This window comes from Mustela nivalis (assembly GCF_964662115.1).
Source record: "Mustela nivalis genome assembly, chromosome: 10".
Classification (NCBI taxonomy): Eukaryota; Metazoa; Chordata; class Mammalia; order Carnivora; family Mustelidae; genus Mustela; species Mustela nivalis.
In genome coordinates this window covers 36,298,672-36,326,387 of record NC_139029.1, presented here as the reverse complement: position 1 = coordinate 36,326,387, position 27,716 = coordinate 36,298,672, and the positions used below count along the sequence as shown (strand labels likewise).

At 45.9% G+C, this 27,716-nt stretch overlaps 1 protein-coding gene and 1 long non-coding RNA gene across 6 annotated transcripts in view; one reads left to right on the top strand and one right to left on the bottom strand.

Moving 5' to 3' along the window:
- LOC309843112 overlaps nt 1–27,716 on the bottom strand; it is a 1,054,942-nt gene that overhangs the window by 592,544 nt on the left and 434,682 nt on the right. The window lies entirely within an intron of this gene.
- Nucleotides 1–27,716, top strand: part of AGBL4 (AGBL carboxypeptidase 4) — a 1,624,959-nt gene that overhangs the window by 1,510,676 nt on the left and 86,567 nt on the right. For all 3 annotated transcript variants that reach the window (XM_082688347.1, XM_082688346.1, XM_082688345.1), the window contains exon 9: nt 15,474–15,585. In XM_082688347.1, coding sequence (XP_082544473.1) covers nt 15,474–15,585 — 112 coding nt within the window. The remainder of the gene's footprint in view (nt 1–15,473; nt 15,586–27,716) is intronic.

The window sequence follows — 27,716 nt, the reverse complement described above, 5'->3', positions numbered from 1 at the left end:
TTAGAGGGGCTCCAGGCCAGCCCTCATTGACTGTAGCAGTGTGGCCCAATCCTGGGGGCACTTGCCTACGCAATGTAGGGCAGAAGGGAGTTTGGTGTTTGAGTTTGGGAAACACAGAGTTAAGCAAAATTAACTGTGTTCTCTTATAAAGATCTTTCAGTTCTGAATAAATAGCAATCTCAAGAGGGGAAAATGTACCCCGTGTTTCCCAAAGATGAACCAAGGAAACCTTTGGGGAACCCAAGGAACCCTGTACAGCTGGTTTCCCCCCTCTGCCTCCTCCCAGCCCCCAGTGGTATCAGAGGTTATTCAACTCATTTTGGGAAATACCATTTCAAGAATTCTGCTTGCCCACTCTGTGCCGCATCAAGCTCTCCTACACTTAATCTCATTTAATCCTCACACAAGTTTGCGAAGGAGGGTGTTCACCGAGATTTCTCTGCTAGCAAATAATGAAAATCTACCCAAATTAGCTTGAGTACTGAAGGAAAGGTGAGAAAGAAAAGCAAAGGAAGCAAGGAAGGGAGTTGGGGAGAGAGGGAAGGGTACTTGGCCGAATTCAGGGCAGTCAACAGCCCCAGACCTCAGAGGATCTCATCCCATTGCTGGAAACAGGTTGGATCACAGACCATCAGGTCCCCCCCCTCCCGCCCTCTTTCCCTCCCAACATCCCTTCAGGATGTACAGTCTCTCAAGCCTCAGGAAAGTGAAATAAGCTGCCTTGGGTTGTGTGGGCTGTGAGGAGCAGGCAGGGAAGCAGGTCTGCCCCAGATATGCCAGACCTTGTGTGGAGAATGAGACACAGGCCCGCCCTCATGGCCAGGGATCTGCTCTCTCTCCCACTCTCCCCCTCTCCCTTCTTCTCCGTTAAAAACACATGTACTCCAATCCAGGAAGGAACGGCAGGAGACTTCCCGGGTTTGATCATGCAGAACTTATATTTCATAGGACAAGTACCTATACTCTGGTATTTATAGTAAAATAGTATTTCAGCACGGCCGACGGCAGCTGTTGCAGCATGACAGATAATGCCCTTTCCATGGAAGGCAGCAGTGTTTGCCAACCAGACTATATGTGCCTGGACTATGGCCTCCGGGAGGAGTCGGAGGGGCCTCAGCTGGTGACAGCAAAGAGCACGTCCCCAGGAACCATCCCCAGTCATTAGATGACATCACAATGGACAGCAATGATGCCATGGTGTGAAATAATGACGTGAGGCCACTGGACACGCTGTCTCACTTAGGCCACTCCCCCAGAGCGACCTTTTTTCAGCTCACTCTGAGGCTTAATACCAGCTCATAGGAAGGACTCTCTAGGCATCGGCCCCACCCTTTCCTAGCCCTTGCCCCACTCGTCATCACGCGGGTACTCCTGTGACTATCTGTTTAAGGACGACCTCCTTCTCTATACAGCGGCCTGCATGAAGTCAGGACTTTGTCCGCCTCTGTCCCCAAAGCTTGGCAGAGCACCCAGCACAGAATGGGCCCCTGACATGTATTTCCTAGGGGTATAAGTAGACTCAGCATCAGGGTTTAGTAACAGTGCCAGGGCGTGGAGCTCCGGTCTCGGGGGCCGAGGAGCCCTGGCCGAGTGTCCCCTTTCCCAACCCTTTACTTGCCCCCACGCGGCCTCCTAAGCCCGCTTGTTTTGATCTTTGTGTGGCATGAATCTGGGTTTGCAGCCACATGTCTTTCCCATACAAGACATTATCTTTTAAAGGCATTAAAAAAAACCACATTTCATCTTTACAACAACTCTTTGAGAAAGGAGAGTCTGTTTTTATTATAGCTATTTGAACAGAGGGGAAACTGAGGCTATGAAGGTGAAGAGCCAGGTTTGAAGTCACATGGTGTATGCAGGGACTCTCCACATCCCCAGACAGGGCCTTTGCCCTACAGGCCAGAGGTGGATGCAGAGAACGGAGCTCTAAGGATCCCCACCCTCCTGAGCCTTCTTGTTCTTGGGCGAGACACTCCTCTCCTCTGGCCTCCATTTCCCTCCTCCCCTCTTGGAAAAGCACTAGGAGGTGGAAGACATCTTCTGCCAGTTAGTAGTAGCACTGGGGAGAGGCACCATCAGAAATGGTCTGGCTAATACCATGCATGAACTTGCGGATTTTACTGTGTGAAATAAACCACTCACGAAAAGACAAATACTGCATGATTCCACTTATACAAAGTACTTAGAATAGTCAAAATCACAGAAAGTAGAATGGTGGTTACCAAGGGCTAAAGGGAAAGGGGAATGGGGAGTCAGGATTTTGTGGGTACAGAGTTTCAGGTAGACAAGATAAAAAGGGTTTTGAAGATGGACGGGGGGGGGTGATGATAGCACGGCATTAGGAATGTACTTAATACCACTGAACTTCACATTTAGAAATGATTAAGACGGTAAATTGCACGTTTTGTGTATTTTAGCACAATAAAAAAATAAGAAGAACGGTACCAGTACTGATGCCCTATGAGCATCTTTGGAGGGTTCTGGGGGGATCTGAGGCCTGGGTTCTCAAGGGACAAATTCTATAACTTCAGGTGTTACAGAACCGAGAAGCTGCAAGGCAGCTCCCATTTGATCTTTACAACACGTCCTCTGGGAGTTGGGAGCGATGGGCTGAATCCGTCTACCATTGATTTGGTGTGTTGGCAGTCCCCGGTGTCCTGCATCCAAAGTGGCTGCGCACACACACTGTCCCTTCCGCTGCCATCATCCCATCACCCCCTCCAGGACCCTACCGCGACTGATTCCTTCTGAGCATGTGCAATGCACGAGTTGCCTTGCATTTGAAAAACAGACTCTCCATCTCCATCTGACAATATGAAACTCTGTGTTGGGTTTGCATTTCTTAATTAGATGCTTGTCATTGTGTATCCCATAGAGCCACGTATAAGTAAACAGTCATAGACCTTTGAATAAATTTATTGGTTTTATTTATGTTTCTGGGCATAAAAATCTATAATTACCAGGTACAGCCTCAGTATAACTGGTATTTAATGACAATTACTTTTTGTTACCATAGAAATGAGTCCAAAGTAGTTACCCATAATTTCTCATTTCCCAAACCTCACACATGCTGAATTGCAATATTACCATAGTAATTGCCTATTAGTCATCATAAAATACGCAGTTACCCAAAAGATAGCAGGATGCTGTGAAATTTCTCATCTTCAGAAAACCTCAGTGTTTCTTGGGAGCATGGAGGTGGGGGAGAGCCCCAGACCCCTTGTGGTGGCGCAGAAATCATTCAACTTCATAGCAAGGCCCCGCAGCCCCCGCGGTGGAAAGGCTCAGCCCTCCTGTCGGCAATCTCCTGGCCCTAGTGATCCTCACGTAGCCCAGGATGCTCTGGTGCAGTAAATCCAATTTAACGAAGGTTTATTGAGGGCCTGCTGAGTGTCAGACCTTGCACTGGGCCTTAGGGAAGCAGATGGAAATCAGAGGCAGCCTCTGCCAATAAGAAGCCCAGTGTTTGTATTACAGGGGTGTGCGAGTGATACCGCAGAGGCCTGGCTCATAGCACGCTAATGTCTAAGTGCCGACTAACTCTGCATTAGAGAGAGCATCTCCTTTAGCACTCCCAGCAGCCCAGGGGGTCCTAGAGTCCATCTTTCTCATACGAAACGCTTGTCTGTCCTAAAACTGAATAAACTAAAGAACACAGGAGAGAAATAATTAATCCCTGTATGAGGAACTACTGAAATCCCTAAGAAAATCTTGAATAACTTATGAGAAAAGTAAAGGACAGCTCAAGTTAATTCACAAGGAGATTTTTAAACAGTGGTCAAAAACTAGAGGAGAAAAAAATTCCACACGGTTGTACTGAGTGTAGTTGGTAGTCAATATCCTATCAGTTTCAGGTGGACATCACAGGGATTGGGCAGTTCTGCACAGTACTCAGCACGCCGTGTAAGCGTAGTCACTATGTCTGTATACGCCACTACAAATTATTAACTGTAGTCCTGACGCTATACTTTCCATCTCCAGGACTTATTTATTTTAGAACTGCAGTTTTGCTGCCCTCCCCAATCCCCTTCACCTGTTTTGCCCATCCCCTACCCCCACAAGCACGTTTGGGCTCTATATTGATGAGTCCATTTCTATGGCTCTGTTTTAAATACAGAAGGAAGTGAAAGCAAAGAGGCAGCAAGGAACTTGCCAGGGTCCCCTGGCAGAAAGGGTCAGAGCAGGTTTATGAATCCAGGCAGGCCAACTGCAGCCTCCTACAGATTTCACCTCCTGCTACATGGTGTCCAGAAAGCAGGCTGTGCCTCCCTCTGACTGACAGTGATGTGTGTTGAGGGTGGGGGGTGTTCTCAAAGGATGAAAGATACATAGGAATTCACCAGACACAGTAAAAAAGATCAGCACAGCAAGATATCATTAAGCACAGCAGAGGCTGATACTAGGCAAGGTATTTCCAACACACACAACACACACGCACACGCACATGTACAGGCATCATAACTGGCTGACCTTGCCCACCCGAACATCCAAAGGAGGAAATATTTTAAACTTTCCAAAATGGGATAGAACATATAATTAGCTACATAAAATGTAAAATACATGTCAGCATTCTATTTGTTCTTTGACGGCATCAAAACCATGCACTTTCATCATGCTAGAAATGGAAACCAAAGGCCCATTGCAAGGATCACCTCACCAAGAGGTCTGCCAGCCCCTTCTCACCGTGCTGCTTCCACCCCCATTCCTGCACCACCCCCCCCCCACACACACACACCCTCAAGGCCTCTGTCCCAGCACTGTCAGCGTTGGAGTAGGAGAGGAGCTGAGACTGCCAGTTCAGCACTCTACCCAGGGCCAGGATCCCTTCGGTATCCCGACTGATAGCCAGGTGCCCCCTCTTCTTGTCTACCTCCATGCCTAGGTGGCTCCCTCCCTTCTAAAGTATCACCAAACTACTAGCTCAAACTGCTAGAGAGGTTTGGGACTCAGGCTAAACTTGCCAGCCCAGCCCTTCCACTTCCTTCCCAAAGGATTATTCTGTTTTAGTCTATCTTCTACATGGTGGCCCTTCAGCTGTCTGAAAACTGTGTGTCCTCACATTTCCCAAGTCTCTACTCAAACCACTGCAAGCGCCTGTTCCCCCAGAACCTTGTACCTGCTCACATGCAACCTGAAATCCAGTTCCCTCCCTTGTCCTTCCTGCTGTCCTCTGAACATACTCCAGATGTATGTCATTGTCTGTCTTGGAGGCCTAGTGTCCAGGACTGATCAGTTATGATGATGACAATGATGGCAACAATGGTGGGGATGCATAGCCAACAACCTCCAGGGCCCGCCGCCGTTCAAGGCATTCTGCATGTACTGTTCCATTTAATCCTCAGTACAACTCTATCATTATTCTCATTTTACAGATGAGGAAACTGAGGCATAGATAGATTAACAAAGTCCCTCAAGTTCATAGAGCTAACTAGTGGAACAAAGGTAGGAAAGGACCATCCCAAGCCTCATTCTGGGGACACACTTCTGATACAGCCTGCATGCACATCGCTCCCCAACATTCTGGGGGCGTCCCTCTCCCAATGCAGCCTGTATGCACATTGCTTCCTGACATGGAGCTCTCTTCAAGGCACTTGCCACTTGCCTTTCTGCTACTTCCCAACTCCCCTGGCTTTTCCTACAGCCTTGCTAGAAGCCTGTGGCATATAGATAGAGAGGGTGGGAATCACAAAGAAGAAACGGAGCCACAGAGAAGCTAAGAAACTTGCTCAAGGTCACACAGTGAGTGAGCCACACAGTTAGTCGAGACAAAGTACGAGCGACAACAGGGACCAGACAGAGCCTCACCTCCCAGAAACACTCTCCTGCCTTAATGTAACCCGAGCAATGTTTCTAAGGAGGCTGAAAGGACATTGGGGCTGGCAGTGTAATCAGGTGTCTAACCCACAAGTGCACACCGCCAAAACCAATTATTCAAATGAGCTTCGCAGCCAGGTTCCACAGAAAAGGCCAGATGGCTAGATGTCTGTGGAGGCAGCCCCCCATCTCTGTCCCTGCGACCAGCTGAATAGCATTTCAAAGAGAGAGTTGATAGCAAGTTGATTTTAATAATTGATTCTACAGTGAACATAGGCCTCTGAGGAGAAAGTAACCCAGAATGAGTGGCTGGGGAGTCTGGAGAACAAAACAATAGAATCAAGAACTTTTGTCATTTTGGGTCTTAGTTCCTAAACCACTGCTTGAAGAGTGTTAGTTCTCTGTGTAAAATCCTCCCATGGCTCCCTGTTGGCCACCGGCAAGAACCTGAACTGTGGAGCCTGGTGTCCAGGAGCTTCCTCCTCAGGTTCATCTCCCACAGCCCACCTTGCTCCTGCCCGAACACCCTCCCTCCGCTCCTCTCACCTACCTGGGCCCTTTGCAGGGCCCTAAACTGGCCCACCCTTGCTCACGCTTGTGCCTTTGCTGGCACTGCACTTCTGCTTCAGAAGCCTTTCAACTCAATCATTTCCTCTCCCTCTTCTTTATTTCTTTTCCTCACCACCCCCTTCTTTCCCTCAGGCCCTCACATAGCACCTACTTTGTACCGTGCCCTGGGGAACTGAGGTGGGTTTTGCCCTGTGCTTGGCCCCAGGAAGGTGTTGTGTGAGGTAAGCCTTGAGGGATGGGGCAGAGTTAGCCTGGGGAAGAAATCGGCAGCACGTTCTAAAACAGAGGAATAGTGTTAAATAACAACAGTGTTGATAATAATACAAACATTAATTGAATTTATGCATACCAGGCCCTGTTTTAAGTGTTTTTATGTATTATTTCCACTGAAGATGGAACTCATCATACACCCGCCCCCACTCCCCCCAGTTTAGGAGATAGAGGCATCAGAAAGACAGGGGTCAAAATACTAATTTTATTCTTGATTAAAAACAGGATTTGGGAGGCATGGTTTATCTCTGTGGCTAAAATTGGCCACCTTCTCTGGCACCCCAAAGTTCAACTTTGCCACCAACCCCAGGCCAAGCAGGAAGTGAGCTGCTTCTCAGAAGGCACACCAGTGACAGAGAGGGGGCCAGCATGGAACCTCCCTGCAGGGTTACAGGTCTCAGTGAGTCATGCATGGAGGGACTAGGCCAACAGAGGCCAACAGGCTCTTCCTCTTTTCTCAAGTTAATGGATCAGATAAGTTTCAAGTTTCACCAGCTCCTTCTGAGAAGAGGAAACAAAGGAATAGAGAGGTAGAGCCATTCTCTCACTGCTGGAGACTAGGAGTCCCTGTTGGAGTTGAAATGGGAGGTTCCTCCTAACAATCCCATGAACCTATGGCATAGTTTCTTATATTATCCTCATATTACAGAAAGGAACCCGATGCACATAGAGTGGCTAAATACCTTGCCCAAGTTCCTAGAGATCCAGGAGTCAAAACCAGAGAGCTGCCCTAGAGCCCCAGTGCCTAGCCTCAGCCTTGCTGCCTGAGTCCTGAGTGCGCAGGAAGCCTTGGGGAATGGCAAGTGGTCTAATGTGGCCATTGTGCATGGTCACAGCTACAGACCGCAGTGTAGGTTCATGCACTGCACAAGGCACCAGCTAAGAGGGCAGGTGGCAGCTGGCATGCAGCCCAGGCCTGATTGGCCTTGGGCCTTGGAGAAATTACATTAGCCCACAGGAGGGAGCACCTTCTTCCAATTAGTTCATAGGATGTAACATGTGTGAGCCTTGGGTGGTATACAGGTTAGAGACATGGCTAAAGAAGCTGGAGATATAAGTGGAGACCAGTTTGTGGAAGATGCTGTCAGTCTTACCAAGACCAAACTCTAAGACCAGTTAACACATGTGTAGCCCTGATCTCAAACAAGGCAGTGTCTCCAACATTTTTCATGGCTGATCTCATTTAATCCTCAAAACAACCCTCTGAGGTGAGCAAGATCCACATTGCCTAGATGGGGGCTGAGGCCACACAGCCAAGATGTGGCCAAAGCCAGGATCTTATCTAGGCAGTGTGGCTCCAGGGTCCACACTGCCATCTAAGCTACTTTTGGGGCTTAGATAGGGTGGGCAGGGGTCTCTTCTGCTCCCAGAGCTTGTGAGGACCTAAAGAACTTTTCTTCTCTTTTTTGTTCCCTTTACCCTTTCTCATTTGAGAAGTTGAAATAGATGATTCCTAGACCCAAGGGCCAGGGCATTCCTTTAGAAAATGTTCCCCCTTGGACTTTGTTAAATGGTTCTTTTTACTCCTTGTCAAGTGTTGTTATTGAGGGAAAATAATCTCTTGGTCCTGGAATGAACTTCCAATGCTATTCTTACATAGCTATGTGACCTTGGCCTCCATTTCCCTGTCATTGAGATATGGGAATTGGATTTTATGAAATCTTGGGTCCTTTCAGTTGGTGATTCTCAGAATTGTTCTAAGTCACCAGGGGGACATCCCACCCTTTCCACCAAGCCAGGTGTTGCTACCAAGCAGGAGACAGGGTAGAAGGAGACTGAAACCCCAGAGCACATGCTCTCCATGGAAAGGGAAAAGGCACTCCAACAAAGCTTCTCCTTGTCCTCTAGTAATAAGGACCCAGGAATTTCAAAGTTAAAGATGATCCCTTTTCCACATATGGTCTGAGTACTCCCTTCCCCCAGCCCCAACACCTTGCCAGAAATGCCACCATTCCAGGCTCCAAGATCTTGCTGACCCTTGGAGGTAGGAATTCCCACCTCATCCTAGCTCTGCTATGGACTTTGGGAATGTCCAGGGCCTCCTCCCATGTACAGCAGTTGGTATACTGCCCAAAGGTTCCTGGTTAAGGTGCCAGGCTGCCTGTAACTGCTCATAACCCCATGTCGAGCCAGAGCAATACTTCACCCACTCAGAAGGGGCACCTGTTTGTCAGCTTGGAGGGGGGGCCCCTTTTGTCAATTTTCACAAAGGTACTCTACATGTTAGCCTCCAATTGAGATCCAGTTTCCCCACTTTTTTTTTTTTTAAGATTTTATTCATTTATCTGAGAAAGAGAGAGAGAGAAATGAGAAGGGGAAGGGACAGAGGGACAAGCAGACTCCCCACATAGAGGGGAGCCTGATTCAGGGCTTGATTCCAGGACCCTGAGACTATGACCTGAGCCAAAGTCAGATGCTTAATGGACCAAGCCACCCAGGTGCCCCTCAATTTCCCCATTTAAAAATTAAGGGTGTTACATACACCCCTCACCTCACATGAGTCCCCTCAATTGGACACTGACCTGACTCCCAGGACTGCTAAGAGTGAACAAAGTAATGGCTAAGAACATGGGCTTTAGACTCACAAACTGGATTCAAGTCTTGCCTCTCTCACTTGTCCTTGCTGGGCTACAGACAAATCACTTAAGCTTTCTGAGCCTCTATTCAGTCTCGTGGAGAGCTGACTGTGTGTCTAACAGAAGACACAATCGCAAATGAAATAGATTCAGTTTCTGCCCTCCTGGAGCTTTCAGATCTTTGAACAAAATACGTGAATTTGTCCAAGGTCACAAAACTACTCAGTGGTAAATCTGAGACTCAAACCCAAGTCCTTCTGACTTGGAACCCATGGTCTTACCTTTTTTCTTTTTTAAGTTTTTACTTGTTTATTTCAGAGAGAAAGAAAGAGAGAGAGAGAGCACGAGTGGGAGGGGCAGACGGAGAGTGAGAATCTCAAGCAGATTCCACACTGAGCATGGAGCCCGAAGCGGGGCTCAATCTCACAATCCTGAGATCATGACCTGAGTGGAAACCAAGACCTAGACACTCAGCCGCCTGAGCCACCCAAATACCCCACTATCTTCTTATCCATTCTCCTCTTTGCCTTGATAGCCCAAGTGGCATCCTTTTTGTGATAGTCTAAGGGAGAATATGAGGGAAATGCTTTAAATATCCTTGGGTGGTGATGCGGAGCAGATGCGTTGTAATTATCCCTTATGTGTGGGACAGAGGACACTGCCTGCCATCCTCCACCACAGTAGATCCCTCCCCACCTGCTAAGCATTTTGCAGGAGCTATTGATGACAGACTGTCTGGCATTCTGACACTGGCCAATCAATAGAGCTAGAAGGTGCCTCAGGCCAAGGACAATTGAATCCCAACCTTTTAGTGGCATTAAATAAAGCAGTATTTATTTTGCTTTTGGTGCAAATATACTTAATCCAATCTAGCTCATTGGTAATACTGAAAAACTGCTGTGTTTGAAAGACAATTGCATGCATCCCCCATATATCTCTGCCTGTCAATGCCACCCTTCCAGGAGTACACAGCCCCACAGGGCTCAGATGAGATTGATCTGGAGCCGCCAAGCTGTCTTTTTCTCTATCCTATAGAAGAGATGAAAAGGAAATCATAAAGAGGGGAATTAAAATCATTGCTCTCGTTCTAGCTGCCATTATTGCAAAAAGGGTGGGCACGATGCCCTTCACAAGATGGAGCTATTTACTTGCCATTTGAGCAATGTTCTCTGGAGCCACTGTATCTCTGCCATTAGGCAGAGGAGGAAGAGACCAGTAAAGAAAGAGCACACAGGAGTAGCTTGGGGTCTCTTTCACAGATGACACAGCATCGCCATGGCTTGGAGGGGGGGAGACCTCAAAAAAAAATCACTGGAGATCATCCTAGCATTGATAAGGTCTTGGTTCAAATCTGATCTGTATCCTAGTAGTTGCCAAGTGATGCTCTAAAGTCAAATCTCTTTTGGATTTTATTTTGTCACTTATAAAATAAGGATATTTTTTTAAAAGACTTTATTTATTTGAGAGAGAGAGACATAGAGATCATGAGCAGGGGAGAGGGGCAGAGGGAGAAGCAGACTTCCCTCTGAGCAGGAACTTGTGGGATTTGGGACTTTATCCCAGGAAGCTGGGATCATGACCTGAGTGGAAGACAGACACTTAACTGACTGAGCCACCCAGGTACCCTAAAATGAAGATTAATAATACCTACCTTATTTGGTTATTGTGAACGTGTCTAGCACGTAACAGGTACTTAAATCTTTAAAAAAAATGTCTTCAATAATTACCTAAACTTTGCACATCTTCAGAGTATTTGTTCATACACTTGTTCATTCACTCATTCATTCAGTAGATATAATGAATCTTCTCTACACCTGGGTCTGTAGTAGGTAAGTTGGAGTGGGCCTGGGCAGGATGACACAAACATAATCCCTGCCCCCATTGGTCTCACAGTTTGGAAGAAGAAACAAAAGATAGTCAAAAGTATCTTCAATTCAAGAGAATGAAAATACATATTATGTAGTTATATATAAATTTGACTTCCATAAAATTGGATTTTTCTAGAATGATCCTAATGTCAAACATTGTGTCTCATTGTTACCGTAAAGGGTTCCATCCATGTCAGAACATGGGTCCTGACTTCGAGCTCATGCAGAAATTTCATCTCAGAAATAAATAAAGAATAGAAGAAGTCCAAGGAGACAGAGACCCAGAGCAGAGACCAGGATTTCACACTCAGTGACTCTAAACTGGCAATCATAGTATGAGAGCATGGCCTTTTCCTTGTCCATTCCTCTGCTTTTAGGCAGATGATTTGGGTCAACCACTAAAGAGAAAGTACATCATTCCTGTCCTCCTCGTGCTTCCAGCCTAGTTAGGGACACAAGCATAATACCACCAGTAGCCTGTTGGAAATATGTGTAACTTCCAACCATTCTCACTTTGCTGAACTTTGCACATGCCACACCCTCTGTCTGGAATGCTCTCTGAGGACTTGAGTTTTGGCCAATGTGCATCCCTTCTTCAAGGTTCAGGGCAACTTGAAAACTCCAAGAGGGAAAAATTGGGTCCCATACAAATATCAAATGTTGAAAAAGGCATGCAATTAACATTAAGATATTGGTACCCCTTGACTATTTGGTGTTTCTTTTTGAAACTATCAATCCTTTCCCTAGAATATTTTGTTTTCTTGGTATTTTATCAGAAATGTGTGCTTCCTCCAAGTCCTTAACTTTGGGGATAAAACCCAATTTGTGATGCTTTATCATATAATGATATTATAACAGCCGTATTCATAATAGCCAAGATATGGAAGCAGCCCAATGTCCACTGATAGATGGATGTATAAAGAAGATGTGGTGTATATTTATACAATAGAATGTTATTCAGCCATAAAATAGAATGAATTCTTGCCATTTACAACAACATGAATGGAGTTAGAGAGTATAATGCCAAGAGAAGTCAGTCGAGAAAACAAATACTGTATGACCTCACTTATATGTAGAATTAAGAAACAAAACAAGCAAAGGGGAAAAAAGGAGAGAGACTAACCTAGGAATAGACTCTTATCTATAGAGAACAAGAGGGCAGGTGGGTTGGGGGGGATGGGTAAAATGGGTGATGGGAACGAAGGAGTGCACGTGTCGTGATGAGCACAGGTTGATGTACAGAATTGTTGAATCTCTATGATGTACACCTGAAACTAATATGTTAACTAACTGGAATTAAAATAAAAACTTAAAACATAAAAAAATAATAAATAAATGAATAAAAAGAATAAGAGAAGAAGAAGAAGAAGAGCACGGAGCCCCAGGAGGGGAAGTGACTGTCGCAAGATGATATAGACATTAGAGGTCTGTTCCCTGGCCCCTAGCTTGGCAGGGCTCCTGCATCTTTACTAAGGTTTTTCTTTAGTAAATACCCACCTACTGATAAACTGTTACAATTAGAAATGTTCTTTAAAAAATCAGCTCAAAAAGTACCCAGCACAGGTACTGCTCACTAAAGATTTTCACCAATGCTTTAGCTTCGGAAGAGCTCCAGGATTCTTTGAAGCTTAAGTGACCTTTGAGTCACCAGCTACACTATTTTCATCAACAGGCTGGATCAAGGTGTTGATCTTTCAGGATCTTTTGCCTATAATACCTTCTCTTAGGTTTTGAATCTCACTTTTTTGAATGAAAGAGGCTACCTGGAAGCAGCATGGCCAAATGGGAATACCAAGGGTTCTGGGAAAATTGACCTGGATTCTAGTCTGGGCCCTGTGGAGTACCAAGTAGGTGACCTTGAAGGAATGGCTTACCTTCTCTGGCTTTCAGTGCCAGAAAAATGGAATCCACCTATCTGCCTGGATGGTTGTAAGAACTCGATCATATGAGGTTGGAAAATTCTTGGGAAAGAATGGAATGTTCATTCAACAACTAACTCCTCAAGGTCTACCATTGTCCAGACTCTTGTCAAGCATAAGAATACAAACCTGAATAAGACATCATCCTCACCCTCGAGGAATTCATGGTCCAGTGGGAAAGACAGACTCAGTAATTACTATGTCTTGTGCTGTAGCCACTCTGATGGGCTGGGTGGGAGATGGTGGAGAGCAATGGATGCCGTGGGAGCAGAGGAAAAGTACCTATCCCACATTTGCAAAGAGTAAGTCAGCAGGTCTTCCTGGAGGAGGTGATATTTAAATTTAGATGATTTCAACAATACGACAGTCTCCACCACTGCCAGTCATCACTGGCTGCCATTTATTTAATATTCATTCTGTTCTGAGGATTCTGCTGGGCCATTAGTAGTTCATGTCCACAATCCAGAAAGTCAAGGTTGTTATCCTCATTATACCTATGATAAACCAGAAGACCAAAGGGGTTTTTTAAAAAGAAAATTTAAAAGGTCACCAATCAAAACTTAAACCTAACTGTGACTTCCAGAGCTCCTGCTCTTCACAACATAGCCTTATGGTTCTGTGTGACTCTGTGAGGCAAGGATGAGACTAGTGCGGGAAGTCACTGGGAAGACAAACTTCAGCTACAGAGAAGGAGGACTTTCCTAGTGGAGCTGTCCAAGAATGAGATAAGCTGCCTGGGAAGGTGATGAGCATCAGGTCATAGAAGTATCATGGAGCAAGGCATTGCTTAGGGCATTCTTAATATTTACCTATTGAAGGGAGAGGAGAAGTAGGTAAGCTAACCAATATCTTAAGGTTGCAGTCATTTGTGATTAAGTCCTGTTGTTAAAAATAACATTCCATTCCAAATTTTTAGATGCTGAGTGAAAGCTGGAAGAGCTCTGTGGGCATAGCACCCAGACCAATGGCTCCATCTGTTTGGTGCCCAGCCTCTGGGGTTTAATATAAATTAGGCTACAGAGCTATATAGTTAGGCATACTTTCTGTTAAAGAAACAAGGACTAACTCCAGCCACTTAAGCAAGAAGGGAATTTATAGGAAGGGCCACATTTGGAAAATAAACAATTAACAGAATAGCCCTGGAGGGCAGAAGATTGGCTGTTGGCAGCAATAATCTACCTCTGTTCCATGGTACCACGGCTGTACACCTGATTTCAGCTTTGTATCACCTAGTCCAAGTTTAAGTCATGGAAGGAAGTGACTGTTGCCACTGAGTCTGGTTTCCTGTTGCTGTGGCTGGCAGATCACAAAGAAGGAGCATCTGGCCCATCTGTCTTTTGTGTTGGGAGAAAAGGCACCACCATAGTCTCATCATCTGTCATGATGGAGGAGCAAACTCTCCCCAACCCTGTCCCCTCTAATCACAGGGTTAGATGTTAGGCATTCGCCAAAGAAAATGGGTAAATGCCTACTACACTAGGAGGGATCAGACAATGGTTATGAACTCAGATCTGCCTGACTCCCAGACTGGAGGAAAAGATAGACAGTTATCCCTGACCACTACTGTCTACTGCCCACCCCAGCCCACGGGCTGCAAACTTATTATTCTGTCACTCTGACAGGATGTAGCATAAAATGATAATAAAAAGTTCAATCAAACAACAACATAATATTTTTAAGTTGCTATTATGTACCAGAAACCATGTTAAATGAAGTTACATGTGTTTATCTCATTTAATCCTTACAACATTGTCCTGAATTATAAATGGATACAAGCCTGTGAGCATATCTTCTTTCTTCTGTTAGATTATGTTTCTTGAATGAATGCAGTCTGCTTGTGTACCAATCCTGACATCACCTCTTTAATCAAGCCATTTTTTATAACTTCCTTGTGCTTCAGTTTCCGCATCTGCAAAATAGGGACACTAATAACACCACCCTCATATCATTAACTCAGGACCTTGGCCAGAGCTCAAGGTGATGTCAGTGGAGCTGATAAAAGGGTGTTGGGTTCTGAATATATTTTGAAGGTAGAGACAATGGGTTAGCTGTGGGTGTGAGACAGAGAAGAATATTAGGGACACCAGTGACTTCAGCCTGAGCACTTCTCTCTACTGCCCTATAGAAGAGATGTCCATGGGTCTGTGATCTCAAGGCATGAACACTGAAGTCAGACTCCTCCACAGAAATATTTCAACCTCTCTGTGACTCAGCTTCATCTTATATAAAGTGGGAATTATAAGAGTAGTGACTTTATAGGGTTGTTGAAAGCATTGATTGAATTAATATATGTAAAATGTTTAGAACTGTCTCTGGCAAAAAATAATAATAATAATAAAAATAAATGCTAGGAAGGTGAGACAGGGACTAATCCTACTCCAAGCTGTATTTGTATTTATAAATGACAAGTTTGGCTTGTCCTGTTCATACTGACTCTGACTCTGGTTACTACCTAGGTGCTCTCTAATGGGGTTTGACCTGAACCGCCACTGGCTGGATCCTTCTCCGTGGGCCCACCCCACACTGCATGGAGTGAAACAACTCATCATCCAGATGTACAATGACCCAGTGAGTAACCAATCTCCTTCAGCACCTGCTGGTTTTAAGGCTTAATCTGGGAAAGAGCAGTGTTTTACTGGGAAATTCCAGTAGGAGCTCCAAATTAGGAGAACAGGGTCAAAACCAGGGTGAGTATGAGGGCTGCTGGTCTTGTCTTTAAGTTGGATAGACCCAAGTACCTTCCAGTACCCCTCAAAAATATCAGGTTCAGTTGGGTTCAGGAGGTCTTCTGGGATAAAGAAAATATAGTGAAGCAGATTCACAGCATTCTTTGGCTGTAAGCAAAAGATATCTAATTTTAATTAGTTTACACAAAATAGAGAATTTATTATAAGAGTATGAGTATATCTCACATAACTAAAGACTGTAGACTGGCCTCCTCCACCTGTAGGAGACATGGAGCCAAGTGTCACATCTGTTGGCTTCCACCACTGGAGAGTGATCAACTCTCATTTTCTAGTTCTAGTTCCAAAAAGACTGTGACTGGCCCAGCCTGGGGAACCTGCCACCTCTGGGCAAGTAAACTCTGGCCCCAGAGGCAAGGATATGTAAGAATAGGACAACCACACAGGAACCACATGGTTGGACTTGGGGGCTGTGGTGGTCATGGTGAACTTGTTCCTAGAGAAAAGGGCCTGCTAGTCCAGAAAAAGGGGAATAGTGGATGTCTATACTGAGTTTGTTCATAGGGGCAAAACTTTGTAAGAAACAGGAAAAGACACAGGGGTTTCATAGGTTAGAGAAAGGAAACAGACCACAAACATTCTATCCCCAAAGAGCTATCAGAGAGGATAGGACAGACATCTCGTGGGTGGAAGAAAAAAGAAGAGGTAAGGCCTATAGAGAAATAGAAAATTTTAACATTTCGTTCAGCCTAAAATGGAGTGGATGTAGGAGCTATAAGCTTTGCCTTACTAAAAGGGTTCACCTCGAAGCTAAATGACACTATCAAAGTGATACATAGAGGAGATTCAATTATTTGGAAGATACTGGAATGAGATGACATCTGAGTCTCTTCTAACTTTGATGACTGTGATTTCATGGCCCCTTGACTGCCGTAGCCCTGATATTTTTTCTGATCTGGCTGATAGTAAATATTCAGTAAACTATTGGTAGAATGGGATTGGATTGAACATGGCAAATTATCTTATGCCAACTTCAATATGATTTATAGATAAAAAACAGTTATTCACAAAGAGGACAATGAGGCATGATTTAAAAAAAAGAAACAGGATAGGAGAAGTGATAGAGTGGGAGCCTCCGAAAAAAAGGGGTGTTTTAGATGAATCCCTGAGGTGAGAGCTGGGGGGCTGGGGGGGTAGGGAATGGAGGAGGAACCAAAGGAAAGAGTTAGGTTTGCTAAAAAGAAGAGGTTTTAGCCTGCCATTGCTAACATCACTGAGAAGTCATTGATTCGCTCACAAACAACTGGGCACTCATCCGTGCTACAGAACACAGATCAGCCAAGACTGAGAGAGAAAGGGATTTAGACCCGTTTTGTGCCATGAATAGGGTGCTCATCAGCTGGTTGGATCTTAATAAGCACACTTAGAGCTTGTTGAGTAAGCTGTGTTCTTCCTGGTTCTTCCTTAAAGTCCACTCCTTTAAGACCGAAGCAAGGGCATGGAGCACCAACATGGGAGTCAAGCTGACCAGGGGAGTCATGGATCCCAACTCCCTCCATATCTTTTCTCTTCCCCACTCCCCATCTCCATGCCCAAGCTTTTACTCCAGTCTTGCCTGCCTTCCTTCCACAAATACTTATTAAGTAGTTCCAAATACTAGGCATTGAGATTTTTTTCTAGAAGTGAACAAAACCCTAATCCTTTCAATTTGTGGGGGAGTAGACATTAAATAAGTAAATACTGATAAATATAGATTTTAAAATTGTATATGGAATTATGGTAGCTGGGGTGGGGAAGCACACAAACTGTGACCTATGGGTAGGATGGTTGTAAGTTTTGGCTTGCCGGGGGCAGTTCCCGTTGATATCTGTTGTCCCAGAGTATTTATTAATAGTACCCCCTTTCACTCTTAGAAGTGTTCCAGTTTACATGATAAATTGTACTGTCACTCTACTTAAAAGCTATTAGAAAGCACCTAGCACAGTACCCGGCGTGTAGCACATCCTCAACAAACATTATCTGGATTGGATTCAAAGTCACATTTGACTGTAAGTGTCATTGTGTCCTGTTGTAGATACTGTCAGTACCCAAGGGCATCTGCCCTAATAACCTGAAATGCTTTCTCCTCCTGACCTCCGCTGTTGTGTACGTCACCACAATCACTCAGGCCAGAGCTGTGTGAACTGCCACGACAGCTTCTGGCCTCATTTCTAAATGCTCACAGCCTCACTCCTCCATCCCAGTGGCCTTCTGCTTGACAGAGTCAGCAAGCAGAGAATCAGCAGACACTTGCTGGTGGATGGGGACTATGTCGGGAGCATCGCCATTCCTCTCCAAACTCCTTCAGGTTCTATGCTGGTTTCTGGCAATCATCAGAGCCGCTGTCCACCCCTAAGAAGTTCCCAGCCTGGTGGGGACAGGCATTTACAGGCAGTTATCTCAAATGCATTCATGGAGGAAGACACAGGGGCTGTGGGAGCCCATAGAAGGGAGGCCACACCTGAGCTGATGCATGAAAGATTCCCAGGGAAGGGAGGGCTTTCCAAGCAGAGGAGACATCTGTGCACCTGCCTTGAGAGGGAGACACCCTCAGGAGCGGGCCAAGTCATTCAATGTGGCTGGCACTAGGGGCAAACAGCGGGACAAAGGGGGATATGATACAGGGTGCAATTGGGACTTTATTCTCATGGGAATGGGGAGCATGGAAGGATTTTAAGCTGGGAGGTGACAGGATCAGGTTTGCATTCCAGAAAGACTCCTCTGGTGCTTGTAAGGGGATGAACTTGGAGGATGCCAGGCTAGAGACTGGAGGCCAGTAGAGCCTGCTGCTGTAGGGCTGGAGAGGCATTATGGAGGGGTGTGGGCAGCTTAGTGACAGCTAATGGGATAGGAAGGAGGTTTGTATGATATCCATGGTTTGGCCTGGACAGCGGAGTAGATGTCGTCGCCCCTCCTGAGATGGGAACTCAGGAGGGGCAGTGCACCTGTGGACAAGCTTTAGACATGGTGACTTTGAAGTTGAGCAGAAGTGATATGTCCAGCCTGTATTGTGAGTCTCAGGCATGAGCCCTTCTATGTTCTCACCTGGCAACAGGAGCCAGCTGTCCTGCATTAATGATGATATTTACTTCAAAGGCAGCTTTCCTAGACCTTTGCTCACTCAACCCTTACCCCCTCTCAGGACCTCGGAAACTAAATGGTGCCCTTGACCATGGAGTGTTTTACCCAGAGGACCACACTGGATCTTAGTTATAAAGTGGTTTAGTTATGAAGTGGTTTGTGCCCCACTCCTGGGGCACTCCCTGTGGACAGCGTGGCCTTTGTTTACTAGTTGTGATGGATTGTCCCTAGGCAGGCTCTGGCTGATGGATCTGAGAGTCCCCAGTGCCCAGCAGGCACCTGGCTCTGAGCAGGTGCTCAGAGTAAATGCTAAGCAAATGATGAAGTAAACCAGAGCTTTTGTGAGGTGGTTTTAAAAAGATTTCCCTGATGAAAAGAAGCAACCAGACCACACACCTCTCCCCAGTCTCAGCTCTCCCTCAGAGTGTCCCAGACGCTAGTGCCACCATTGCTGTGCCCTCTTTTATTTCAGGCTCTGGGCTGTGGATATCAGCCCTCTCCTGGGTTCCCCTGCAGCCTGCTGAGATTGTCCTCAACTCTCAGGGACAGAGCCTGAGATGGCATCCCCCACTCTGGTTCCCCTGACACAGGTTTCTGGTCACCTTCACTCATGTACTCCATTCCTGCCCTCAGTGCCCACCACGTTCCACCCACCATGGAGTTTAGCCTTCTCTGGCCTCTAGGAGCTCCCTCGGATCCCTGGGTCCCTGCCTTCCCACCCTCCAAGCACGTTTTATTCAGGAGCTGCTCTTAAACATTTCATTACCTCCAGTGGTGAAGACCAGGGAGCAGGTCCCAACTCTCCTCCACATCCAGCTTTCTCCCTCCCCTTCTGATATCAGGTCTGAGTATTCTACCTCTTCCCCAGGTAATTAGCCCCAGACGTGACAGCAGTTTCCAGGTGAGAGCTCACCCCCTAGCCATGGGAGTGTGGCTTTATCCTGGCACACATACCATAGAGTAATGACGGTGACTTCACATCACACCATCAGCCAGAGTCGCTCGCATGCAAGAGCACACACAGGGCCCTCCTCTCTCACCCAGGTGCAGTTGAAATCTTTAAAAGTGAAGCCCATTTACAGATGGGCTTCCTAGGACCACCCATCTGTAAGTCTTCTAGCACCCAACTATCTGCCTGAGAGGTGTACCTAGAGAACTATTTGGCAGAGATTTAAAAAGCAGGTGTTGCTTTAAGAGGCTCAGTCAATTGAATGAAGCACACATTTCTCAAAGTACCCATGCACAAGACCCTCGATTACCTTCGGAATTATAGAGATCAATGGGGCAGGATTTCAGGCTAGGAAGAATTCACAATCCAATGGGAAGGCCAGAACTTTATGAATTATTTTCAACCAGAGCAGCCAGGAAGGTTGCTAGAGTAGAGAACATGTAATGCTTTGGAAGTATGGGGCTAGGAGAAATGTGTGTGTGTGTGTGTGTGTGTGTGTGTGTGTGTGTGTGTGTGAGTGTGAGGGGATCTGAGGAAGTTTCCTCAAGGACATTGGGCAGGGCTTCTAGAAATGGGTAATAGTTCATCTGGAGGCTATGGTTTAGGGATGAGACAGGTTACAGGGAGAGAGGAGAGGGCATTCAGGAGAATGCTGAGCAGTGGGATGAAGAGGAGAGGCCTCAGCTGCTGGGGCTGGTGTGCAGGATTCATGAGAGGCAGCTATAAAATGGTGGCCCAAGAGGCAGATGTTAAGAAGCTCATGGGTGACTTTGAATATGGAGTCAAGGAATTTGGCTTCTTCCTATGGCCCAGTGCTCTCTTCTCATTAAAATCAAAGTCTTGGAGCACCTGGGTGGCTTGTTGTTTAAGTGTCATGATCCTAGAGTTCTGCTCAGCGGGGAGCCTGCTTCTCCCTCTCCCTTTGCCCCTCTCATCCTCCACTGTGCTCTCTCTCTTTCTCTCTCTCAAATAAATGTAAATTAATTAATTAATTAATTAATGAAAATAAAGATTTTAAGCTCTCTTTTAAATTGATTTTTATTTGAATTAAGTATCATGAAAAAATATCATGTTAAAAAAAAAAAATCAAGGCCATGAAACAAAATGCCACTTGTTAGGAATATTCCAGTACACACCCTCTTTTCATCTTGAGAATCAGAGTCGTCAGTGGAGAGCCATCAAAAATGTTTGAGCAAGGGAGACAGAGATCTATGAATAGTATTTCCATCCACTCAGTCCCCCACTTTAGACACTCTAGAGTCATTCTAAAATTTAAATCCACCTGGGTCTCTATCCCCTGATTAAGACTTTTCTGTGACTCCCCATTACTTGTGGAATAAAGGCCAACGTTCCTGGCATGCCCTTCAAGGACATGCTCTTGGCATATCCAGCAAGTAGCAGAGAACATGGCACCACAGAGACTATTATGCTGAATGACATATGCTTTAGCAACTTGGGAAAGCGGCAGTATGGAGAGTGGATCAAAGGAGATGAGACGAAGGGAAGGAAGAGAGGCCCGTCAGGTGCTTCTTGTGAAGTCCAGCCCAAGGACAATGAGATCCAAGCTGGAGAGCGGTGAGGGCAGTTGCTAAGGAGAATCCCCAGGAACTGAAGGCGGGAGGCAAATGGGTCCACTTCTGCCCTTTTCTGTGCCCCTCGTCTCTCAGAACTCAAGGGTTGCTTTTGTGAAAGACTTCTATGCTCTGGGGGGGGATTCCCCCCTTTTTCTGGAGGAGAAAGACCTGTGTTGCTATAACAACTTGGCTGTAGCTCATAGACAGATCTGTTTCCTTAAATCATTTAAGGAAAATTAGCTGCCATAACAACACGGAGCAGTCTTTAAAATAGAGCAACACAGGGCTGAGGTTTTTGTTTTTTGTTTTTTTTCCCCTTGCTTGCCTCCTGTGGTCCTCAAGAGAAGCTGCTCTCTTTCTGTCAAATAAATACGTTATAACACATCTGCATGGCAAACGGAGCAGTCGGTGACATGGTCATCTAACACAAAGAACCCACACACACTCACACTGCCCGGAAAACACACACACCCACACACACATGCACTGCATGGAGATATGCAGAAAAGGCTTCCATTTACATACATAAAAGAGAACTTATATACAGAAAAGCATAGATGTGGTACATACCAGATAGACAAGTGTCGAGTCATACATAATCACACAAAGAACTTATGCACGAACACACAGCCAGGCACGGGCTCCCCACCCAGTCAAAATGGCAGGAGGAGGCTCAGCAGATCTGCTCTTAGCATGGGCAGAGGTTTCGCTGGGTCACCAGCTCGGAAGGCCCTGAGATGGGAACTCCTCACTAGAAATCAAGCTGCATCTGTGTGTTCACACCTGACGACCTGGAGACCTTGAGGGTGGCGCAAGTATGGGGGGTAGAAGGTTGGGGGCACCCCATCCCCACCCATATATGCACTTCGGGGCAAAGTAGGAGAGCAGGAGACCACAACTATGGCATTGGGGTGGGAAAATACTCCCCCTAGGCAGGATGCTTACCACCCCTGAGGAGGGGGCAGTGCCTCCGCAGTGAAAACCACATGCCTAGGGCCTTAGCACACTGTTTCTCTGAGGCCTAGGGAGCTCAAGCATCTGGACTGTAGGTTCCCAAACTTTTTTTCCAACCCCATGTCTCTAGCGGTCTTACCCCAAAGGCCCCCTGGAGGGGACAGCTAAAGCTGTGAGCTTATCTTTGGGGCATCGAGAGGGACTGAGAACACTAGCCACCCCCCACCAGATTGGATGAACCCCTATTTTGCTTGGTGCTGCTAGGCAAGTCTCTACCCCTCTCTGCGACTTTCATTCTCCACACCCCTGCACACCCCAGTCTATACACTGTAGGGGTTGAAGGATGACTCCACAAGGCCCATTTGGCTCCAACAGTCTGCATCTCTGCATCATTTTGGAACTGGATATTGGCTGTGAAGGCTCCACTGATGGGCAGGATTTCCACGTCAAGGTCCAGAAGTCGGACTCCTGCCTCTGAAAGACAGCCTGGAGTGAATGCCTAGGGAGGGGCTTAGCACATGGCTGATGTCCCGTGAACATCAATTTCCTAAGCCTCAGTCTGCTCTTCCGCCGGAAGGTAGAAATAAGCCCTTGACCTGCTAACCACATAGGTTGGAGAGAGACCCAATGTATTTACTTTATGTGAACATAAAGTGTTTATAAATGTGAAGAAGGACTATTGCCCAGGATAGGGTGAAGAGGAATGCCTGTGGAAATGGGCAGACTGTAGCCAGCTGCCGGAGGTTTTGTGAGGGGTAAGCTAAGTGCATTCACACCACAGCCATAGATCACACACTTTGTTCTCCTCAAATATTTTTCCATTCCTACCAACTTGGCCCAAGAAGTCAGTAAATAGCCACCAGGGGAAAGGTTCAGTGTGGAAGTAAAGACTGGAGGTAAATGTAATACTGTGCAGTGGGCTCTGAGAACACAGGGTGCTGCTGGTTCATGAAATTTTTACAGTTTTTCCTACAATAGTTTGAGATGGCTTTGAAACTTTAAGAAATTTTAAGAGAAATCATTACTTTCCTAAAGGGTAACTTCTCCCACCTGTGATAAAAGACATGGTTTTTCTAACTCTCTAGATTATAACTTTGACTCTGGCAGTGAGCCGGGTGGAGAGATGAATCTCTCACTTCAGAGCAATATTCCTGTCAAGCTGATTGTTTCCTTCAGTTTCTCTAACATCTTTTCATCCTGAAAGACTCTGAATACCTCTCATCAACTAACTAGATGCATATTGTTTCAATGGCATGGAAGCCAGCAGAGCTTCCGGAAGCTTCCGTTTGAGTCAGGTCAATGAAACTCTGTGTCTATTTTCCCCTATCTGACAACCGGAATGCCCATCCCATGGGATTTCTCTCAGGATAAGGTAATATGTATATATGTAGCCTCCAATCGTAGGTCTATGAGAAATGGAGCCACTGGTATTTTACGCATTTGGCCTCACTGACCCCACTCTTTCAAGCTCCCATCCCCCACCACAGACTGGGATCCCACTGAGATCTTAGATTTCACCTTAGTCATTTCTGATCCCTGACACCCCGTGTAGGGCACAGGTCTTCCATGAATGTGCATTGGGTGAGAGAGAGGAAAGACAGGCAGGAAAAAAGAAATCCACTTACCAAGACCTAGACTTAACATTGGAACTGGGTTCTGAAGGAGGGATAGGAATTTGCTGAGTAAAGAGGAGGAAAAGTATTTCAAGTCAAGAGAGACACTAAGCCCCTGGGGCAAATAATACATTATATGTTAATAAAAATAATTAATAATTTAAAAAGAGAGAGAGAGAGAGACACTAAGTCACTCTCCAAATCCTAGTTAATCTTTAGAAGCTACCTCCAGGCCTGCCTCCTCTAAGACTTCCTTGAACCCTTTGGCCCACAAAGTGTTTTGTTGCTTTGTTCTTCTAGATCAGACTTTGCTTCTTTCATCTAGTGGTTTATTCCATATGCACACGTGGAGTGTATTCTGTGGGCTTGGTGCCGCAGTAGAATCTCCTCAGGCATCCACTGGCTTCCAATTTTTTCAATTCAATCGAAAACCCCTTCAGAGCCAACAATCTGCCTTTACCTCCCTGCTTCCCTGGCCAGGGCAGGTCACTCACTGGTAGCTCAATGAGAATGTCTTAAGCATTGATTAAAATGCAGCCTCCCCAGAAGGGTGGCTGTTTGGATTTCTATAGGCATCCCCTAGCTTCAGTGCACCCCCAGTGAAAGCACAGAGCCTGTTGTGTTTTAGTGATAGTTTTCCTGCCTCCTTTAGATGGAGCTTCTCAGGGACAGAAGCTCTTTTTCAGCTTCTACGTCCATTCCCCGGCAGGGACCCGTGCTTAGTAGGCTGTTGATGAGTGTTTGGGAACCCTTGTTAGCCACCTCAACAGACACCTTGTTTCCCAGCATGATAGCCCCAAAAGCAGCCCAGAGAAATCCACGGCACCCTCACTTTCAAACCCCCACCCTTCTCTCTCACTGTTCTACATTTCTAGTGACTCATCTTCTTTCCTCCTTCTTTTGCCCCTGCTGATCCCTTGTCACTGAGAGCTCCCACATATGGATTTTTTTCCTCAAGCTCACAAATTCAGAAATTCTAGAATCTTAGGATCCAGCCATGTAGGATCTCCATCGCAAATCTACAAATTCTAAAATTCTCTTTACACACTCTCTGCTCCTGATGTCTGTTCAACTTACCCTCGTTCCTAAGTTAGACCAAGCTTGCTTCCCTGTTTTCCCTATCCCATAGTCATCCAATTATCCAGCCTTAGTGAGCTAAAAAGGAGTCTCTGTTGGATAGTTCTGGAATAACCTCTTTTCACTTACCCAGTCAGTCCAGTATACCCCCAGGTCATCTCCTCCAGGAGCTTTTCCCAGTACCATATCTATCCTATCCACTTCTCACCCCCACGCCCCATCCCCTCACCCCCAACCCCCAACCCTGGCAAACCCCTCCCCTTCCAGGCCCATGGTTTGAGCTGGTTGGGATCAGCATACAGCCTGTGACCCCCTTAGCCTCTCAGCCTATCCAGCCTACAACAGAGTACAAGTCACATTTAGGGTGTGTCGTGTTCACTGTGTGGGGAACATCTCCGAGAGTTATTTTTGGCTGTTGCTGTTGGGAGTCTCTGGAGCCCAGGAAGAATTCATGCTGGTACATCAAATAGCATATTGCATTTCAGAAATTGGCCTTAGCCATGGGAAATCAAGTAAGCCAGATGCCTAATTAGCCCATTGTTTACCATGGTGGAGAGAGCTGAATTCTGATGAAAGGGACCAGACTAATCACTGCTTCCACTGTTTAACCTTTCAACCAGAAATTGCCCCATCTTCCAGAAGTTCTAATGCCCACCTCCCAAGCCCTGTCCTGCTCCCAGGTGTCCGGCTGTGAGAAGTCTTATCATCCCCGACACAGCCTGACCTCCTGGCCAATGAGCCTTGATGTCCTCCCCCTCAGCAAGTCATGCCAGGTTTGCATTGCTCGCTTTCACTGCAAGCTAGTCAAGTATATAGAAAAAAGAGTAACCTTCCTATAATTTTCAAAAGAAAAAAGATGTTCATTTATCCATTTCGTAAATATTTTCATAGCCCAAGCACTCTATATCAGAATAGAAAGGCAAATAACAAACAGTCATTTCCCTCAAGGAACTGATGGTCCAGAAGAGAGCAGTGGTTTTCCAACTGTTTCCAGAAAAATTGCAAGAGGTCTGAGGACCCCCACCCATGGGGCTCCTCTCCATTTTAACCCGAGCAGTATAACTTTGTGATTTAAGAGCTCAGGCCCAGGCCCAGATTTAAATCTCATTTCAACACTCACTAGCTTTGCTATCTTGGGCAGGTCCCCTACCTTTCCAAGCATCTGCCTCGCCTTTGTAAGAGGTTGTTGTGAGGATTACCTGAACTGATTTCTGCGACTTGCTCAAGACACTTTGCAGGGCACATATATTCTCAAGAGATGTTAGTCTTTATCACTATAACAAATGCGTTTAAATAAAGGATTCCATGGCCAGAGAAAGTTTGCAAACCCCTGGTTTAGAGCTCCTGACTCTGCAAACCGATGATGGCAGGACAGGGTGGTAAGCCTTATGACAAGCAAGGAATCCAGATGCCATGTGGGGGAAGCAGGTCACCTCCACTGGGCTTGGGGTCAGGCAAGGCTTGCTGGGGAGGGTGACCTCTGACATGAGTTTTGAAGGAAGACTAGTAGTTGTTTGGACAGACTGGGGAAGAGTTAAAGGCAGAAGGAGCAGCGTGGGTGAGCATACATGTATCAGATGACTAGACTCTGAGAATTCTAAGGAGTTCAGTGTGCTGGACTGAGGGGAGCATGTGGAAAAGGGGTGGAAAGTAAAGCTAAGTGGTCGGCAGAAGCCTGTCATAGAGCCCAGTGTGCTACCCCAGGAAGCTTGGACTTTTTCCTGAAATCCAGGGCACTCTTTATGAGAAACTAGAAAGGACATGGAATTTAAAAGGGAGAGAAAAAAAAAATGTTACTGTGACCTTCTGGGGTTTAAAATATATTGTTCTGTTTGTAGCTTTGAGCCAGCAATTGTGGTACTACAAAGCTAGTCTAAAATAATTTGAAGTGTGAATAAAGATTTATGCAAAAAAAAAAAAAAAGTCCATATTACTTATAAATAGTGAAAAACTGAGAAAAAAAATCTAAATGCCAAACAGTGGGAAACAGTGGGAAACTGATTAAGTGAATCACGATACATTCATATAATGGATGTTTATGAAGAGTTTACAATATTGTAAAAATGCTTAGCTATAATTTTAAGTGAAAAGAAGCAGAAGACAAAGTTGCATATGTATTATATGTTAAGACGTATAACAACTAGGTTTAAAACATACACAAAAGAATGGATGTGAAGTAGAAGTTAACAGTGGTATTTCTGGGTACTCGGGTTGTTTCCTTCCTCTCTGCTTTTTTATATTTCCCAGCCATTTTCTACAAGTACATTTTAACTTCAAAATTGGGGGGGAGGAATTTATGGAAGGAGGAGGGGACCTGGTCACCCAGATATAAGGAAGGATCTCATTTTATAAAATAGAAGCGAACTCCTGAGACAGGTACTTAGTGCTGGGCCAATCCCTATGATTGGAGCCGGAGGCAACGAGCCCAGCCCACATTATAAAAAAACTGGGGTCAGTCGAAGCCCATCATCTGTCTTCCGACCAGCCGTCCTTCTAGCTGTCCCCCCATGCAACCATCCATCCGCTGTACCTCTACTACCCTCTGCTCACTCTTATCCCAGAGGTGCCCACATCCAGGCTCCTAACACCCTGGGAAGTCTGCCAATTCCTTGCCCTCTAGGTAAGCATAAAGGGACCCCACTTCCCCAGAGCAAACCTCAAATCCTGCCTTCTCTTCGCACTGAGTTCTCTTTTTAGTCCATTATGTCCTTGACCTTTAAACGCTGCC